This window comes from Egretta garzetta, unplaced genomic scaffold, assembly GCF_000687185.1.
Source record: "Egretta garzetta isolate BGI_Z169 unplaced genomic scaffold, ASM68718v1 scaffold79, whole genome shotgun sequence".
In the NCBI taxonomy this organism is placed as follows: Eukaryota; Metazoa; Chordata; class Aves; order Pelecaniformes; family Ardeidae; genus Egretta; species Egretta garzetta.
Genome location: NW_009260791.1, coordinates 147,600 through 166,979, shown reverse-complemented (window position 1 = coordinate 166,979; position 19,380 = coordinate 147,600). Strand labels below are relative to the sequence as shown.

General features: G+C 37.6%; 2 protein-coding genes across 4 annotated transcripts in view; both read right to left on the bottom strand.

Annotated features, from left to right (window-relative positions):
* Window positions 1-8,027, bottom strand: part of STON2 (stonin 2) — an 88,009-nt gene extending 79,982 nt beyond the window's left edge. For both annotated transcript variants that reach the window (XM_009646631.2, XM_035902010.1), the window contains exons 1-4: window positions 6,307-8,027; window positions 3,306-3,361; window positions 2,246-2,375; window positions 1,495-1,815 (exon numbers count right to left, since the gene is read on the bottom strand). The gene's annotated coding sequence lies outside the window, so the exon portion shown is untranslated. The remainder of the gene's footprint in view (window positions 1-1,494; window positions 1,816-2,245; window positions 2,376-3,305; window positions 3,362-6,306) is intronic.
* Window positions 8,028-8,113: 86 nt separating this feature from the next.
* SEL1L (SEL1L adaptor subunit of ERAD E3 ubiquitin ligase) overlaps window positions 8,114-19,380 on the bottom strand; it is a 28,987-nt gene continuing 17,720 nt past the window's right edge. The window contains exons 17-20 of one of the 2 annotated variants that reach the window (XM_009646573.2): window positions 18,237-18,311; window positions 16,891-17,063; window positions 13,103-13,231; window positions 8,114-11,705 (exon numbers count right to left, since the gene is read on the bottom strand). In XM_009646573.2, the coding sequence (XP_009644868.2) occupies window positions 11,502-11,705; window positions 13,103-13,231; window positions 16,891-17,063; window positions 18,237-18,311 (581 nt within the window). In that variant the 3' untranslated portion in view covers window positions 8,114-11,501. The remainder of the gene's footprint in view (window positions 11,706-13,102; window positions 13,232-16,890; window positions 17,064-18,236; window positions 18,312-19,380) is intronic. The other variant, XM_035902012.1, reaches the window with a different exon arrangement.

The window sequence follows — 19,380 nt, the reverse complement described above, 5'->3', positions numbered from 1 at the left end:
GGAGCGAAGCCACTGAAGCGTTTCCAGGGCCCGCTTTTAATCGCGGTTCGAAGTGGAGGCGCTTTCCTGGCTGAGGGGCAGCCGCCCCTTACAGAAAGGCAAAAATAAATACAAACGTGTGGGTAAAAAGCGATAGTGCGAAAATCATTCCGCTCGGGGTCATTCAGCTGGCATTCTTAAGTGCTGAGGTACGACCATATGTATTTGCAACGGATGATTTTGTGCCCCCACTTCCAATACAAATTATTTGGTGTCTCAATCCTTTTCTTAGACCCCGACCAATTTTGCACACCAGCAAACATCCCCATAGTCTGTATTATTCGGGACTAATAAAGTTAACTGCAATGTCTGTGAACCAAATTGGCTCTAAGCTGTTCAGCTGTAGTGTTATTACAGACCTAATAATACAAATCTAAAATATTAATCTTATTTCTGCTTTTATCTTTAAAGACTTCAGATTGCAATTTGCATAGGCAAATGGATTTAGGGAGGCTTTAATTTCTTACCCCCCTGCAATTTCAAGGCTTCCGATGGAAGGCATGTTATGGAAAATGAACACGTGCACCCCATACAAACGTCAGCCCGGATGCGTACCTACGCACCCACGAGCGGATTCAGAGGAGGACTCTGGAGAGCTGAGGAAGTATTAAGTCCCCAACCAACTTCCTAGAAAATCGAGCATTGCAAGCTGAGAAATGTTAATAAACTTAACGTTTGCACTGAACATTATCATAACAGCCTTAATTAGTAGGTGGGACTGACTGTAAAAAAACAACCCCAACCAAACCCTCAAAAAAACCAACCCCAAAAACCATTTCACAAGTTTAACTCCTCTCCAGGTGAACTAACAGGTTTTAAAGTGCTCTTGTAAAACACTGGGAAAATCTCAAACGGAAAGTGCAAGATAACCACGCAATTATGGTAACTAACGTTATGCTTGGCTGTTTAGCATATCTGGTTCACCTGATTTTGCCTTGAAGGAGCTTTCAAAGATGTTTGAACAGTTACTGTTGGTACATACATACATTAAAACCTACACTGCCACTCAAACAAAACCCCAAAGCCCCCGTGGTATGGCTGGTGGGGGGGAAATCTCCTCTGGCACAAAACATTGACACGAGTGCCAGCTAGAGGTGGTTGGGAGAAAATAACACACAACTCAAAACACTTCCAAACAGTACTTGCAGATCATGCATAGTCTTATCCGGCAGTATAAAAGGTTGATTTCTCAAACAAAACTAGTCATAAAAAATGTGGGCCTATGGGCCAAGGCGGGTTTGGGCCAAGAAGGATTTGGGCTGGTAGCCACACCTAACTGTAAAGGTTAACTACTACAAGGACACAGGATAGTTCTGCTCAGGTACAACCGGTGTCTTTGTTTCTTCTCATAATTATTTTATGAGCCAGAAGAACTACAGATTAATTTTCCAATTTTTTGTCCCCTCTATATTCCCCATATTTAATAAATCCAGGATCCAGAATAACATCACTGACCTCTGATGTACTGGCTTGGAAGAGATCCTGACTAGGAAAAAAAACCTCCAAGGCTGTCAATTCTTTCCCAGTTTTGGTCAAGTCCTGAACATCTCTCTTCTTTTTCCATCGTTCGTTTTCTGAATAACAGCATTGGGATCAGCCATTACAGGGTAACTTTTCCCAACAGTGCTATGAGCCTGTAGTCGCAAAGGCAGCTACAAACGCCGACTCCAACAGTGGCAGGGGCCTGCCGTATCTTGCGTTCCTCAAGCACACAGCGTGACATTTCATCAGTCAGGTTGGAATCAAGACTCAACACCAGGTGTGTTTTCTGATAGCCTTTAGATGGTTTAAAGGTTGGGGAAAGGGATGTTTCTTCATTTTAAAAAAATCATTAAAGGAAAAAGGCTTGCATATAATATATTGCTTTTTTAGCACTTTTCCCTCTTTTATGTAGATTGATTAACAGGCTTAAGCTGGCTCTAGCACCAATTACATTTTCTGATATTAAGTAAATTGAAGTTCCTGTATTCAACTCCTTTTAAAATAGGGAAAGGGGGGAGGGGAGGGGGGGGGAGAAGATGGTTTAGAACATTTGCTTCTCTTAAACCATTTATTCCATGCAAGTTATTACACCATTACCACAGCATCAGAAAGCTCTTCTTAATACCAGTGTTCTATTTGGACTTATAAGAAATTTTTACTTTTTTGTTTCCAAAAATAGTTTTACTAGTAAGATCTAGAATGGAAGGACTAGCAGGTAACATACCTGTTACAGGTTCTTATGTTTATCCTGAGCCTTCTCAGAATTAGAAACACAGAGGACACTTTTGGCCAGCCCTGAAGCGGTCAGGCAGTTGGACTAGGTGGTCGTCGTAGGTCTCTTCTGCTGAAACGTTCTATTACATCAGAGAATCAGAAATGAAATTACTCCATTTGAATAATTACACATCAAATTTCTGGTTTGAAATGGCTATTCATACAATAGAAGGAGAAGTTAGAACACACTTGAACTTTTTGCCCCAAAGTAAGGAGAGAAGAAAAAAAAAAAAAAAAACAACCCACACTCCAGAGAGTCTGGTTTGCCTACTTCAAATAGTTTGGGTTTCGAGAACAAAGATTATGTCCTTCCATTTTCTAGAATATGACATAATGTTGCATATTAACCATAAAAATACAGCAGTCTATGGCTAGTATTCTGACCTATGTTGAAAATTTATTTCTGATGAGACTCTACAGGGTTAGAGCACATGAGATCACAACTATAAACACATGTACCAAGTAACTGAAGGCTAGAGTGATCCCCATTCTAATTTATTTTGAATAGACACATCACCTGACTTTTTGTTCTTTCAACTTGACAGATAATTAGGGTTCTTAATGTTAATATTTCATTATAAAGATGATATTAATAATTCATTACATCTTGGAAAACTCTTAATTATGCTATTTTATTCCAATATAAAAAAACGATTCTCATGCAAGCTTTACTGCAGATTTAACTGAATTCATCAGTTAACAGAATTAAATTTATTTCATTGTATTAAATGAAGAGGTGTGATTTAACGCTTAGCGGTATCCCAACAGAGGCCCAATTCAGAAGTGTGAAGGAACACTTCCAGAATTTTTTTACCCACCTGGACCTGCTTCCACAATTAAGCAAGTCTGTATTTCACATACCTCTTTATACCATACCACAAAGTACAGCCTCACAGGAGCGTTTCTTCATGCATGCTCCTCAGCCCGTGGGTTGATATTGACACAACACAAGGAGCAGTAAGAGAAAATAAACGTGTTGTGCCAAAAGAGTGTTTGCTTAACTTCCTTACCTTGTAGACATGTGGATGCAGGTGAACAGTCTTTGCTTCAGGCGACACAGGCTAGCCTGAAAGATCGTACTTCAGGAGAGAATTGTGTTATTGTGTCTTGGTTATGGCATGATTACGCTAAAACCAATAGCTCTGGGACAAATGCGCTGTTTCCAGCACAGCAGGCCATCACCTTCATTTCCCATCTATTGACTGGGCACTTTCCCAACAGAAAGGAATTGCTCAGGTGTCCAAGCACCTTTGTTTTGCCATGTAGCAGCAAACCAAAGGAATGAGTAGCTGCAGAGCATGTTCCTCCTGTGATTAGTGCCAGTGAAGAATCTGTAGAATAGCACTGCTAGGAGTATTATGGCTAGCAGAAAAATTTGGAAGCATCAAATGCTTAATATAAGCAGCACAGGGAGAGTTAATGACTTATCAAACATGTTCATTTATGTAATTTGAAAACTTCCTTTTCTGCAGCTGCAAGAAAGTCGTATGATTTGGAATCTGGAAATCCCGAGGAGACACTGGAAAACAATATTTCATTTGTTGTGTTTAGATAAGGAATAGTATTTTAAATTGACACAGTCTATCTTTTGTTCTAGCACCTTTCACAGTACCAAAGAGAGGACTGAGACACTAGATTTTACATTTTAAAAAAGGGGATTTATTTTTAGTTTACTTTTCTGTTTGTTTTCAGTATTTACCATAGAGCTTTTCAGTTTTCAGCCAAAGGATTACTTGCAAGCTGTTTACTCTAAATATGACAGCTGTGTTTTATGATGCTGAACTAGTATCACCAGAAACATTTAGAAGTATTTCCTATCAATCTATCTTTTGGAGCTGAACTAAGAATGACAAATGTAGCAAAGAGCAAACTTTTGGGGGCTTGTAAACTCAAACGTAGTAATCGGGCCCCAAAACAAAACAGTACCAGAAAGAAATTTTTACATGTGCAAAAAAAATTGAAGTGTTTTTTGTATCTCTGTGGAGCTTTTCAGTGAGTATGCAAGATATCAGAGTAGGTAAACATAGTTAATATACAACATTCACTAACACGTTTGTTAGTTGAGAGAGAATACATTAATGAAGAAAACCACCTTTCTTGCTCTGTTTTGAGAAGTTCCTACCTACTTGCACCCTTTGCCTTCCACAGAGTGACAGTCCAGACTCCTAGTAGGAAACTCAGGCTGTTTGTTTAGCAAAGAGGCAGAAAAAGCCAACACAGCTGCATGCAGTGAGATCACCACATTTATCTCACTGGGTCTGAATTCTCTTACTATAGTCACCTCCCTTCTGTGCAATGCTTCCCAGATTTCAACAATCAAGTCAGGCTCAAAATTATTTCTAAGAGATATGAAATCCTTTAGTTATCCAATTACAGATGAACATTTAACATTACACTCTGGATTCCACAATAAAATATATACATATTTTGGTGTGGCTGTTCTTCCTAATGGACTGTCCAGTTCTATAATCAATGTGAAAAGAACCAGAGATGAAACTAAATACAACCTGAAAAGAATTAACTCAAAGTCCTCTTGATCTCACAGCATCGGTAACAAAGGTAATCAGCTACTGGAAAACTCAAACGTGGAGATTTTTCAGGCCTTTAGCCTTTGAATTCAAAGCTGGATGATTCTCCAAGTATCCTTTTTATAATCCAAAGTTATAAGCCTCCACTGGAACATGCCACATATTTCTTTGGTAGTTTTAACATCAGCTATAATATTGACTTTAAAGCCTATGAAGTGTATTTGATTTTTTTTTTTTCCCCCCACATACCCATTTTTAAACACTAGTAATGCAAGTAAGCTTTCCCTTTAAAATTGCTGTTGAATAGGTCTGGGGAAACTTTCCAAGTTAAAAAAAAAAAAAACCAAAAACCCAACCTTATTTAGAAGCTCCTAAAATGCCACTAATTAATGGAATTTCAGTATATAGCAAAGTCCAGTCCAGAGCCTACCAAACTTTAAAGTAAGATTGGACAGAAACAAATACTGTAAAATACAGATTTCAAGTTACTTGGATAGCTCAAATATTTCACCAGATGGTCTCAATGAAAAAGTGATTTTAAAAGAAATCTTCATTACCTCTTGCTGAACATTTTCACCTGCTTTAGTGGGGAAGAATTTGTACTCTAAGAACTTCTGGATTTAACCTTGCAGAAGTAGCCACTGTCCTGGATGCTGTGCCCAACTCGTCCACATTTTATCTGTACTTAATATTCCAAAAGATGTTGCTAAACAGATTAGTATGACAGCAGGTTGATGGATATACACATTAAAAAAACTTTAACAGTCAAGGGAAGGTAATTCTTTACAGAGTCTTTCCAAAAGCCACAGTGGTTTTTAATTCTCTCATACAGCTCTACCAATATGAGAGAATCATATAAGAGTACTGGATTATTTCATTTTGGTAAGTTTCTGAAGCTCCTGTAACCAAACACTATTTTCTCTCTCAATGTATATGCACATGTGTGTGTATATATACACACACACATAAACACACATCCTCCCATGATGTGACAATGACTGAAAGCATGGAAGTTGATTCTTTCTTCTTTGAGACCTAAATTTTTTTAAGAAGTCTGAGTCACCATTTAATATCCGATGCCCCCTTGGGGTTGCTCACATACACCCCAGATGCAAATTTTTTTGCAGCAGCTAATTAGAAGCAATAAAAAGAGGAAAAAATTAGTATGGATCTTGTACAGAAATGGAGCCACATGCATAAATAACAGATGGGAACTGGAACATCTAATTTTACAGTACAGTTTATGCCTGCCTTTAGGAGGAAGGACGAGTATGAAGAAAAATAAGTGTAGAAAAAAAGGAAGGAAATACGGAAAATGCCTGAGAGCAGAATTGGAGAAATAGAAGTGTTCTTCTACTGTGCTGTACAAGTTAAATCACATTTACCTCTTGCTACCTGAAATGTATCTACACTGGTGCTCTATCCCCACTTATTTCCCTTTCTGAAAATGAAAATTAAGACTAGATGTTAAAGTATTCATTACCTGGATAGACGGTACACTGGCCTCCCTCAGCTTAGCTTTGAAAGAAGTCATTTAGTCTTCTGATTTTTTTTTTTGCAACTGGAGTGACTTTTTTCCTCAATAATTCTTTATAAAAGCAGGAATTAAAGTCAGGATTCAGAAATGCCATTAAGCTCATGATCAGTTAGAGATGAGGAAGAACATTTTGCCATTACACCAAATAACACATTATAATTAAACAAGTGTTGCAGGTTTACAAACTATACTTTCTATTAATATTTTAATTTTAAATGAAATGTTTTAGTCTTAGACTGAGGAGAATAAAGCCACATAAAAAACCAAACAAAACCAGGCAAGCCAGGAAACCAAAACAAATATACTCGTTTTCAATGAACATTACTCTGTGGCTCTTCCTTTAACCCCCCGCCCCACCATCATTTACCAGGTATAACCTGGTACTCTATTCCCACCACAGAAAACAACTCCCTATTGACTACAGGCTACAAGTACAGTAAGGTATCGACACTTCTGACCCCACCTCACTTGAGCACATCAGCAATTGCATCTCAAGCCACGGGCTCTTTTGGAAGTTGGGGGATGACCTCACTAAGCTTGAGCTACAATCTGTCAGACTCAAGCTGGTTTTAGTACCAGCAGTTGTTTCCTACCTGCAACAAGTGCTATTTGGCAGCAACAGACAACATGGGAAGCCTCCAAATACTCCAGAAAACTATGTAACTGGGGCTGATACCCAAGACAGTTCATCTATTGATGCCTTCTGCAGCAGTTATCATTGCTCCCTCACGCTCCTTACTTTCCTTCTCTCCCTGAAGTTGTCTTCCACATTAATAAGCACATTGGAAAGCAAACCAGCTCAATACATTCACAAGGGAGGATCCAGAATCTCAACAGGTGGAGCCTGAAGGGATGAGTGCACTGAAAAACGCCTGAAAAGCAAGCAAACTTGTCAGCTTGGAGTTAGTAGTCCCTCCCCCAGTATCTGTTTCTAGTCACTGTAATATTCCTGGTTTAGTATTGACAATGCAATAATAATTAACATTACTGGCCATTACTTTCGCATCGCGCAGCAGTTCTCCGTCTGCCACGCACGGTACAGATGTTTATACACTGAAGAAAGGGTCACACACATACACACACACAGAGGGCAAGTTTCTAGCACAGCTGAAGATAAAATGCGTATTTTCCCATTCCCCTTTCTATGCCCCTCCTAAATAAAGAGATTTATTTTTTTGAAGAGGAATAGAAGTGAAGGAAGTGCAAGTACCCTTAGAGGAACAGATGCATTTAGCAGTGGCATGTATCAGTGCATTCTACTAACAACTGACATCCTCTGGTATCATAACCACTGTGAACACTGAGGGTAACCACACAGGTGGTATCTTTATTTCACAAGATTAAAGATACAGTACAAAATGAATCTGTACATCTTTCTATTAACAGAATTTGTTTACACAATTATATTACATTTGACCAGCCTTTATACTGATTTTAAATACAAAATAAATTTACAAAACTCCTACAAGACCCTTTAAAGAACTGCAGCTGATAAAAACAAAGGGTTCCCCCAATAGTCCCTATTTGCCATATCCATTTGCAGTAGTTCAAATCAAACTAAATCTTTTTAGTTTAATATCCTCTGAAACAAAAATAGAATTTCAGTTCATTGTTGCCTATCTAAAAAGGAAGCAACTTGCAAAGGTGAGTGTGATCCCCTTTTATAGGCCAAAACTAGCATATAATAGGTGGAAACTGGATAATGCATAGTCTTAAAAAATCCTTTCGCAATCCATGTTTTTATGTTCTTCTCCAAAAAGAGTAACTTTTGATAGGGGGTTTCTTTGTTTGGTTTGGTTTTTTTTTTTTACTTTAATAAGAGCAGCTGACTTATGGAAGATGACTAAAGAGTGAGTAAAACTGTTTCGTAAGAGTCTCATTGGGGTGTCTGTATCAAAGGCCTTATCTTCCATTACATTGTCCAATGATGGGCAATACAAAGTAAGGAAAATTCTTTCAACAGACAGCTCTGGGACAAGTTTCACCAGAGTGATGAACTAGAATTCTGTTTTCTCAATAGTTCAGCGTTTCTTTCAACCAGCGAGAACAGCTAGTGTGTTTGATTAATAATTTGAGATGCAGAACAATGTTTTCCCCTGTATCTTTCCACAGCTTTCCTACATATAAAACTTCCAACAACAGTTACTGCTCTGTAGTTCCATTCTCCATGCAGGGAGAGAAGAGCATGTGTCCAGGAAGGTCAAATAGGCAGGTTCTGGCTTACGTTACTACAGACAAAGAATACAATTTTTCCATTCAAAGCATGCTGAACATACCCAGAAAGGCTTCTCTTAAATCAAGTTTCCCTTCTAAAATACTCCTGCATATAAACTGTAAGACAACCTGTGTGCTACCAAAAGGGAATAGTATTTCACTGCAGTAAACTGAGCAACCCAGCTCCTTTAGGAAAAAAGCTGCTTGATAAACTGAGTGCACAAGAAAGATATTGCTAGTAAGAGTTAAATAACTTCCCTCGAAATGCAAGTTTCAGAACAGAGTAGCAAGGGATTGTCACAAAACTTAAGTCGTGTTGTCTACAACTCATTTAGAAAACTTATTCATTCCTTTAATCCCTGAGTTAACTCACCATTACTTATGGTAAGTACTACTACCACTTCATTCAAATGAATGTCATCTGAAAAAGGTAGTGGTAGTAATTTGGTGGAAGGGAAAAAAGCAGGAGAAAGAAAGACTTCCTTATTGCTTCTTCAAAAAACAGTTATTTAAAGTGAAATAATTTGCTGATCTTTGATCGTTTTCTTCTCTGCCAATTTCTTGGATGTAAAAACGCATCAGGTTCAGTGAAAGTCAGCTATGACTGTCACATAGCAGCAATGATGAGAGATTCTCATGCAAATAGGATAGAGCTTTTAGAATTTAGTTCTAATAGATCAAACAACCAAAACATATTAATAATGCAGTAACAAAATTGTTAAACATCCTAAGAGACCAATATCAATGAACCAATGGTATTTAACTGAAAAACATTTTCCATATAATTTTTAATTTATTCATGCCAAGCTAAAAAGAGCTATTAAGTGACAGAGGCAAAAATACTTCAGAGGGAGTGTTCAGAAGTCACAGATATCTTAGAAATGCAGCTGGGGAGTGCTGTACATTTTAGACACTACATTTAAGTTCAATACTGTTCCATCTGCTAATGATGATTAAGACTGAACAAGACATTCCTCTATCACATGCTGCCACCCTCCAAACTAAAATGAAAGATTTGTCTTCACATAACCAGCATAAGCATTTTGAAGTACTGAGAAGTTCTACCTGTATTTTAATACTAGTCATCCATGACATTTCAGTTTACAAAAGTGGATTGCTTATCTTCTTTCCCAACCTACAGATCTATTGTGCAACTGTCTCTTCACAAATGTGCTAAGTACAAAACCATATAAAAATCTCAATTCTAAATAAAGCATATTGATACGTTGCTGCCAATCCACTAGAAAAATATTTGCATGAAAGGACACCCTTAACGCTTTAAACACAACAGCTTTTGTCAGAAAGCAGCTAAAGCCTCCTCATTTGTATTTCATTCAGCTTTAAAGATAGCATATTCAGAGGGTTTAATGCTAGTACAGAAACAAATATTTAACTGCTACTGGTAAGTAAGAACAGAAACTTCTGCATTTCTTGCCTCTAAGCTACTGCCCCACTGCTTCCCACCCTCAGCCCCCAAAATTATAGTTCAATGAAAATCATTACTAAATGAAGACTCTTCTTGCAGTCTAAGAACATCAGTCCACAGGTTGTATTCTTTACACTCATTAAAAAGGCCCTTGCAGTGACCTGGTGGTATCAAGAAGCCATAAACCATTAGTCTTCTTTCTCTTTGGGTTTTCTTGTTACAAGGGATCCTCAAGATGGCACAGCCAGAGATGTTACTTTGACTCTCTCATGTATGCGAGGTACAAGAGAGGTTGGCGACAGCCAGAGCACTGCTGTAATCTAACATGATTTTTCTCCGTGATGGAGTAGCATCACTGGCATAAGCCCATGCCCTTTTGTAGAGAGCATGCATCTTTGGGGCCCTTTTTTGTAGATATATTAAACAAATGCATGTATGAGATACCACATATGTTTCCTTCTTGCAGCGTAGATCACTTACAGAACTGTTGAAAATTACATACAGAACTTCCACCTCTAAAAACAAACAAACAAAAAATATAAGGTAACTCACTGAGACTTCTGGCTCTGTCCTTTCTTCAGCGTCCACAATAATACTGGTGCTTTCTGCAGTCTAGATTCAGCCCCTTCATAAGAGCAAGTATAAACAACAGGAACACTACCAATTTGTTTTTATGTCATGAAGTATTGCAAAGTACACAGCCTCCAACAAAAAAAAACACGTTTGAGAAGGATGCAAGATCTGGGCACTATGTGGATAGTTTTCAACTGATGAGCTTTACAGACCCAATCTGTCCCACTCTGCCTCCTGGGCTCTATACTGTCTGCTGAGAACTGTCTAGTCTAAGGGGAATGGAGGAAAATACTCAAAACAAAAAAGCACAAATGGAGAGTGGCATGTTTGCTGGCTTAGTTTTACAGAGTTTATAAGTAATCCACGTTAAACCATCCAAGACAGCATGAAAGACCAAAGTGTACGAAATACTAAGAAATAACGAAATAAGGACTGTAGAAATACTTGGGATGCAGATCAGAATTTAAGTTCATACAGCTCTAGTCTCTTTAGAGTTTGAACATATTTCAGCTTCTTGGACTTAAATTGGCCATAAAATTATTACTGTTATTACTTTTATATAGGACAACTGCTATCAAGCAGGCAAAAACCTTCCAATGCTAGCGTTCTGCTCTCTTTAGGAGATGAAAAGGACTGAATAAAGAGGAACTAGATACAGCAGGCAACATTTTTGTAGTAGCACTCTTGTGTTTCCATGAAAAAAGCCATAGTGTTATTCCATTGGCACTGAAATAACATTCAAATCAGTTTCAAAAGAATTTTCTTATCCCTGAAAAAAGGCATCGTTCTAAGCAGCTTTCAGACTTTTTTTTTTTTTTAAACTTCTTTGCGCCTCTTTTGGGGGAGGGACCATTGATCCAAAGTCCTAAATCACAATGAAAATTGTTCCTTTTGGAAAAATCCAGTTCTTTCACTGAGGCTCCTGTTGCTATTGTGGTGGTTGATGCTCTGGTGGTGGTTCTTGTTGAGGCACAGCTGGCCGCAGTCCTGCTGGTCTGGGAATTGCCTGATGCTGCCTTTGTCTGTAAGCTATAATTGTTCCCAGAAGCAAGGCGATGATGGTCATAAGGTAAAGGTCCCACTCAGGCCCCAGCAGCTGGTCCATATCAATGTGTGAGAATACCTCCCTTACCTAAGAAACAAGAAGTTCACATCATCATGTCAAAGAGCAAGAATGGGAAGTTACTTTGATTTTAAATTTGATTTGTAACATTTTTCAGGTACAAGTACCAGTTTTAAAACTTCAATAGCATCTACATCAGTGACATTCTTAATTTCCAGGAACTAAACACCAGTAAGTCTAGGAGCTGCGCTATATAGGACGAGCTATTGTATTTTCTGTTCTAGAGACAAAGGTTCTTGATACCCAGCTTTGTGGCTTTCACATACAGAACACTGAAGTACACAATTTAAATCAGAATGACATATGTAACCATACTAGTTGTCTTAAAGAGAAGCAAGTACCACATACACAGAGGCAGTGAACTGATCAGTCCAGCCACTTTGGAAGCCATTAACAGACTACCATGAATGACAGAACATTAAGCCTCAGGATACTTACATGGTACAATGCTGAGATTTGTGTAGATAAGGTACAGGGAAGTTACAGTGACTTACTGTTAGTTTTGATTGAACTGCCTTTTTATCAGGCTTCCATTCGCATAAGCATTAGCCAACACTTCATGCTTTGCTACTGTATCTGATGGCACTACAGAGTCACTGTCAATTCTGTATCAACAGATTTAAGACTTGGAATATCAATGTTCTGCATACTAGCTTCTGTGAGTGCTACATGGGTTTTTGCTCAATTGATTTAGAGTATTTTGACTGTCCACTGCTGAAAGTCCCCAGTCTCAAGACTATTAAATTTTGTCAAACTTAGCTGGATTGCCTGAACTTGCATTTGCTCTAAGTGGTAATAACTTCCGTACCATCTGAATTTACTAAGTAATGCAAAAGGCTGTAAGATGTCAGAATACAGAGAAATATTTCAGTCACTATATGGAAAGAATTCACCTAAATCCCAGGCAGATTTTTTTTTTTTGAGTGCCATCCCTCAGCAGAACCTCTGCACAATAGCTAAATTAATATAAATAATATTTTTTCCCATACAAAACAAACACAAGTGGGATTGTTACAGCTGAATATAAAATAGCATGAGAATTAGGGCTACAAAAAGTTATTTATTTTTTCCTGAACAGCAAATACGTCACTATAATCATCTGCTTAACTTCAATAGCAGGTGGTCATGGATAAGAACAGTCAAACCAGTTAGGGAAATTCTCTTCAAGGGAAGAACAGCACAGAAGAGCACTGGCTGTGTACATTTCAGTTTGCACAATTGCACAAATAAGAAACAGGAATCACAGCTTCAGTAACTTTCTTAATGTGCAACAACACAAAACACATCTATCCTAAGTTTTCAGAAGGCTTAAGTAAGACTTCTACTTAAGTAAGATTACAACTCAAGCTTCTTTTAAAAATGGAAAACACATTTGTTATTTCTTCTTTTAATTCTGCATTACTTACATTGATTTCTCGCACATACTGCAAAGAATAAATCACTCCAAGCTTGCAAAGTGCTAGGAAGACTGGAACCTGAGCATCTGGGCTTGCTTCAGCTGCCATGTCGTAGAATCGTTTTGCAAGATGAATATCCTAAAGTTAAGAAAATATCAAGCTCAATTTGGAAGAACTTGAAAAATGAACCATAAAACGTACAGCTTTTTCTATAAGCTATTATAAACTGTCATTTGAATACAAAGGTTTTGGTCAAGTTAAATGAAAACCATTCAGTAAAACGTCCCCTTAGAAATAAGGGATGTTCACCTTTTAATAGACAAGTAAATGGAAGCTTTGATCTGAGGATGAAGCTATCGTAACCAATGCTAGAATTGAAGCTCACAGAGATTAGTATTAACGTATTCAACTCATGCACTGTAAACTAAGGCACATATTTAGGTCACTCTAGTACACTCTAACATCTCCAACACCACACCAAACACGAAAGACTAGGAAAACACAAGTCATAGAGGACTACACACCAGCAATTCCTCCCAGTTACACTAAAGTATGCCTGCTGCATAGTGCACCTTCTAACCATTTCTGCACACACTCCCAAATTAGATTCTGCTCCTTATCCAAAATGGACATAACTTGCATTAGTGAGGGCAGCCTGGCAAAAGCATGAGCACAAACAGCCAGCAACTTTAGGAAGAACTTAAATTAGTGTTCTCTTCTGTGGTCGTTGGAACAAGGCAATGACTGTAGCAAGAAGAACAGAGGATACATGTACCTGCAGAGTTTAACTTTCCTTGTTTGTTTGGGGGTTTTTTTGGCTCCGCTTCAGAAACATACTGTGCAACGTTAGAATACTTGGATACAAACAGCCTGTGTTCACTCAGTGATGTGAAGACTGTGTAAGACTTACCTCTAGAAGTGTTCCAAGTTGGACACTAAAATAAGAGAAATCTCCAGGACTTCATGCCACATGTTCATTTTATAATTTTATCCTGACTGTGAAATACCATGAAGATTTTCTGCTCATTAATACAGCAAAGCTTAGCTCCATAACACATATGGAAATAACTATGAAAATTGACATATCATGTGAATGAGATGTACTAGCTCACATTTTAGTATTTTAATTCAATAGAACAACTCTGAATACTCCTTGAGCCTGGAAAGTCTGTCTTCTGTATAACTATCTAGAAGAGTTTCCTTACCTCCTTTGTACTGTGCTAGTATCAGTGTAGAAGCAGATCCTAAATCATAGCTTATTTTCATTTCTAATTAGCAAGCACTTCATTCTGCTTATACATTCTTCCCTCTCACTTGACAGAGAAGTGAGAACCGTAGGAGTCTGAGCTTTAACACACAAATAGCACTGAAATACCATGCCAAATCTTAAGAGAAGACCATGATAAAATTAATTCCAGAAAATTAATTTCTTCTTAATTTTGAGCAGTATATGGAAACAGTCTTCATTCCGACATGCAGGCTCAGGACTTAAACAACATTAAATCTATGAAAAGTGTACAACAGTGGACATGTGTGAGATTTCTAAAGGAGCTTAGTATTTGGCATTGACCTGATACGAGTCTGAAAACCATCTATGTACAGGACGTACTGCATAGAATCCTATATGTAAGAAAGACTACTTATTCAATAAGCAAAGGGAGAATAAGGCAAAAGCTGTTTGGGGAAAAAAAACACACCCACCCAGTAAGAAACAGTGTATTTATTCAGGATTATCCAGAATACAGTGATCTGAAGTTGTGCAGGACACCTTACTGGATCATTCTCTCTAACTTTGGAGTGCTTGCAGTCTTAAAGATGTGGACACAGGTGGGGACAGAGTAAGAGCACACATCCCTTTCTTCAACAGACTAAATGCCCAATTCATTAGCTCCTATAGTGCTAAAATCTTTACATGACCCTTCCGCATGCCTCTAGTGGAAGAACAGACTTCAGTGGTAGACATCACCTGCTATGTCAGGAAGCATGATTTTAACTGTCAGTTATTTTCAGAGGTGCTCAAAATTCATCAGTTTCCATTCTGGGAAAGGAAAGCCAAATATTCTTTTGATTCATTCAAAACTCAGTCTTTAGCCTTTTTCAGAATACCCTAGCCCAGCGCCATTTTAGTCTTATCTCGTCAGTCCTAAATCTCCATCCTCTCATCTTACAATTGTAAAGTTTTAGGACACACCGTGCAAAGACATTACATATCCAGAATTCCTAAGACTGGTTTTATACATGGAATTTCCTTGCTTAGACATTCTCAGTGCTTCTTTCCTATATCTATATTAACTATCTCCATTTCAACTCGTCCTTCCATAGTGTATCCGTATGAGAAGAAAGTATTACTCATCTGCACAAAGCAAGGCTGTATATGCTCATTGTGAGCCCCTGAGTACTGATTTCGGCTATCTATGTGTAGCCATCCCTGCTTCAGGTTGGAGAATACTCTGTGCAAATGACAGCATTAGGACTCATGTTTCTCATATTTTTAGCAGTTATGCTGAACATGATGTAATAACATTTTCAAAGTTTTTATTACTTGCTCTAAATTGGATTGTTTTCAAGGCAGAAGGCAAAATAAAAAAGTCCATGTCTGAAAGGTTTTTTTGTTTGGGTAGGGGTTTTTTGTTTGTTTTTTGGTTTTGTTTGGTGGCTTTTCTTTTTTAAAAAAACAAAAACAAAAACCAAACTCCCAACTTTAGCACTATTGCTTTTAGCTACAGGCTCATTTTCAGAAGTTAACTCGTTTTGAGGAATCAGTTAAAAAGAAAACAGTCCTAAGATAAAATTTGAATATAAGCTTTAGAAATAATGCTGTTTGTGTACTGTACCATACTGTCACTTTTACAGCTAGGTCAGTAAGCAGTCTTCAAATGTTGAATGCTTGCTGCTGCCAAAGTAACAATATTGACCAAAGACTTGCCCTTCATTGTTCTGACCTTTTGCCAAGAATTTTGCGGGGGGGGGAAGCAAAAATAGGTCTTCTAATAGACCAACAGAATAATTAAAAGGTGCATACCTAGGCAAAAAACAAATGTTGAAGCTCTTGGAAAATAAGGAAAATGAAACAATTTCTTACTATTTCAGGTAACCCAGAAGATATTACTAAATTCATACATTAATTGCATTAACTAATCATACATAAGGAAGGCTGCTCAAAATTAGTATGCAATTACTAGTTACATTATTTTGACATATACAAGAACATGTTGCTCTGGATTCTGTAAGTTTTAGTTAACTCAGACAGCAATACACTGCAGGCTTCCTAAGAGAACCAGATATACTGCCTTCTTTTAAGCAGTGTAGTTTGTAAAGCAAATTGTGGCCTAGCCTAATTTGAAAACCATACCTAATAATCACACTGTTGTTGGTGCTTATGGTTTGTTACTTGAAGATGCACAGAACTTGTTTTCAAAATGTCACGATGTAGAAAAATTAACCAGTGTTTCAGAGGATGAAAACAATCTTGTGCTAAAATACTCTGAACCTGGAATCGATTTGCATTCACTTCATTACACTTCAAAGTCTTGAAAGCGTTACTCAAGCATATGTCACTCTTTTTGCCAATCTTCATAATTTTAGGCACATAGCTCTTCCCTGTCTATGCCTAATTTCTTCACATAGGTAAGTGTGAAATGGATATACTTATCCATTTGCTATTGGAGACTGTATTGGGAGATGTGCTAATACCTACTATGTGGTAATATGGTGCCCAAAGCCCAGTAGTGGTTACGAACTTAATCTAATATTAGTAAATGAACTGTAATGAGGCAGACTATCGGCCTGCAGCTTACCTGCTTGATGCCCAATCCCTTCTCATGCATGTAGCCCAGATTAAACATTGCTTGGGCACTATGCTGTTGCTCCGATGCCAGTCGATAGTGAATAAATGCAGTTTCATAATCAACATCAGTACCAAAACCATAAAAATGGTAATCACCAAGTTTAATTCTTGCAACAGTATATCCTATAAATGAAGAAACAACAACAACAACAAAAAAATAGCTAGGCAAAGAAAGCCTTTTAATTTCATATGAAGATGAAATAAGGGCTTTAGTATTACTTTCCACAGTTTGCACAAACTGTTTCCTTTTTCCGCTCTCTCATAAAAACAGAGCGGGTTATTTTGGTGTTTTTGTTGGTGGCTTTTTTTTTAATTGGGTTTAGCTAACCAAAACACAACCAATTTCTATTTTCAGCAAAGTCCTTTTCCCAGTAATCCTATCAACATTTTTATTGCTATTTAGTGGCATCAGTTGAAAAGCTGTGTAATGTTGTTCATAGTCACTTATTAAAAAAACCCTTTTCATTTGTTATATGGTCATTAAGGGTTTCAGCTTTGTTTTTAAAACGGAGACACCAAAAACTTGAAAAATAAAGTCTCTCATCATCATTTGGTAACTGAATACTTAACCATTCCACCCTCTCAATTTCTAAATTTCTACTAAAAGGCAAGTAGGTCTGAAGATTTTTCAGACAAAGCTCTTAGGCTCCGTTTGCATGATACACTTGCTCTTAAGTAAAAAGCTAGCAGGCAGGCATCAATGTAGATGAACCCATACGAAAGTTAGAGAACTCACACTGAGATATTTAATGATTAAGTTTAGTTTTGCCTATTTTAGGATAGGATCACAAGCACCAGAGTTTACACTTGGGTTGGTTGGACATCAAGATTGCATTCTTCATTGCTGAGGTTTCCTTGCTTTGAATAGGAAACTGCATTTCTTATAAACGATGACAAGTACCAAAATCCTAAAGGGTACTTTCCATCTATTTTTCCAAGTGGATTTATTTTCAAAACATTCCTAATGCTGTTTGGCACTGCTCTGTAATTCCATATGGAATGGCAAAAGAAACACACCGTGCACTTGTGTTTTAGTCCTTTTAACCTTCAGGATCCCAGAATGGCTCAGAACTGCAAGTATACTACAATGAAATTATAGCTAACAGTGGAACAAAGAACACTACCCTATGTGTAATGTATTAGTAATATAATAATATTACTATATTAGTAATATAACTAATGCAGAACAGAAGGAGGTAAGCGTTCCCTCTTTCCCCATTTCATAAAAAACATGAAATCAAACATTATTGGCTCTACTAAAAATAAACTAATTGGGATTGTGAGGTACAGACATACCTTGAGAAGCTGCTCTATTCCAGTGAAGCAAAGCTCGAGGATAGGTTTCATTTTCTCCCACAATGCTAGCTTCTTCTAGAGAAGAAAGTAATTCAGTTAAATAGGAGCATGGTATATGCAAACAAGATCACAAAAAAACCCTGTGCTTATATTCCATCTGCCGAAATGAATTAAAAGCTTGAAATAATCTGTGCTATAGCACAAACAAGATTCAACCCATCCGAGTCTTATAAAAAACCCCTTTAATTTGTATGGTCTTCCCATATATCTGCCCACAATAAGAGCTAGGAACAAATTGTATCATTTCACCCTGAAATATCGCTTACCAAGTGTCTCTCCCCATTCCTGCTCTACAAGATTCTGAAGCATACTTGAGGAATGCCAGAAGATGCAAGTCTTAAGGGCACACAATTTGGGCTCTGACAAAGGTACACTCAATTACAAGGCTAAAGTGTAAGCTATTTTAGTTTGACCATTTAAAAACCAAGACTAGTAAAGTAAAACAAAGGCTTAAACTCCTTAACCAGCCAGAAACTGTGTATCTTACACAGCAGTGCTACAAGCTGCTTCAGAAGTCATTTTACTTGTTCATGTCATAAATTGAGGGTTCCCGAAGTATCAGAGTTCAGACAGATTTATAACTTTTTTCACTTCTAGTGTAAGCATGGTTTCAGCTACTCTATCTCACAGTTGACGTATTCATTTTCTGTATAAAGTGTATAAAATAATTTTAAATTCATCTCCAGTGAAGATGCAGATATATCCGAGTAATGGATACATATGTATATATAACCCAGGGAAAGATGCCATTTCTTTGCAAGAATGCACTCCCAGCCAAAACTGTCAGTGCTGTAGCTTATCTAAAGATGAGTCACTAAGGCACCTTTGAAAAACATTAACTGGGAATTAAGATGTTAGATTAGCCTATCAGCCACCAATAGCTGATTTTTAAAGTACGTTACAAAGCCCTAAAACTGGTAATGAGACACCTAGATTTCTGGATTTGAGACCCCGAAAGTTTAAAATACTGGGGTTTGTAGTTTCTAGAAAGATTTGTCACTTGTACTTCCATTGTTTCCCTGTGACTTCAAACACTAAGAAATCCAAATTCTAGCCACTTTGTTGCAATAAGAGACCTGGGACA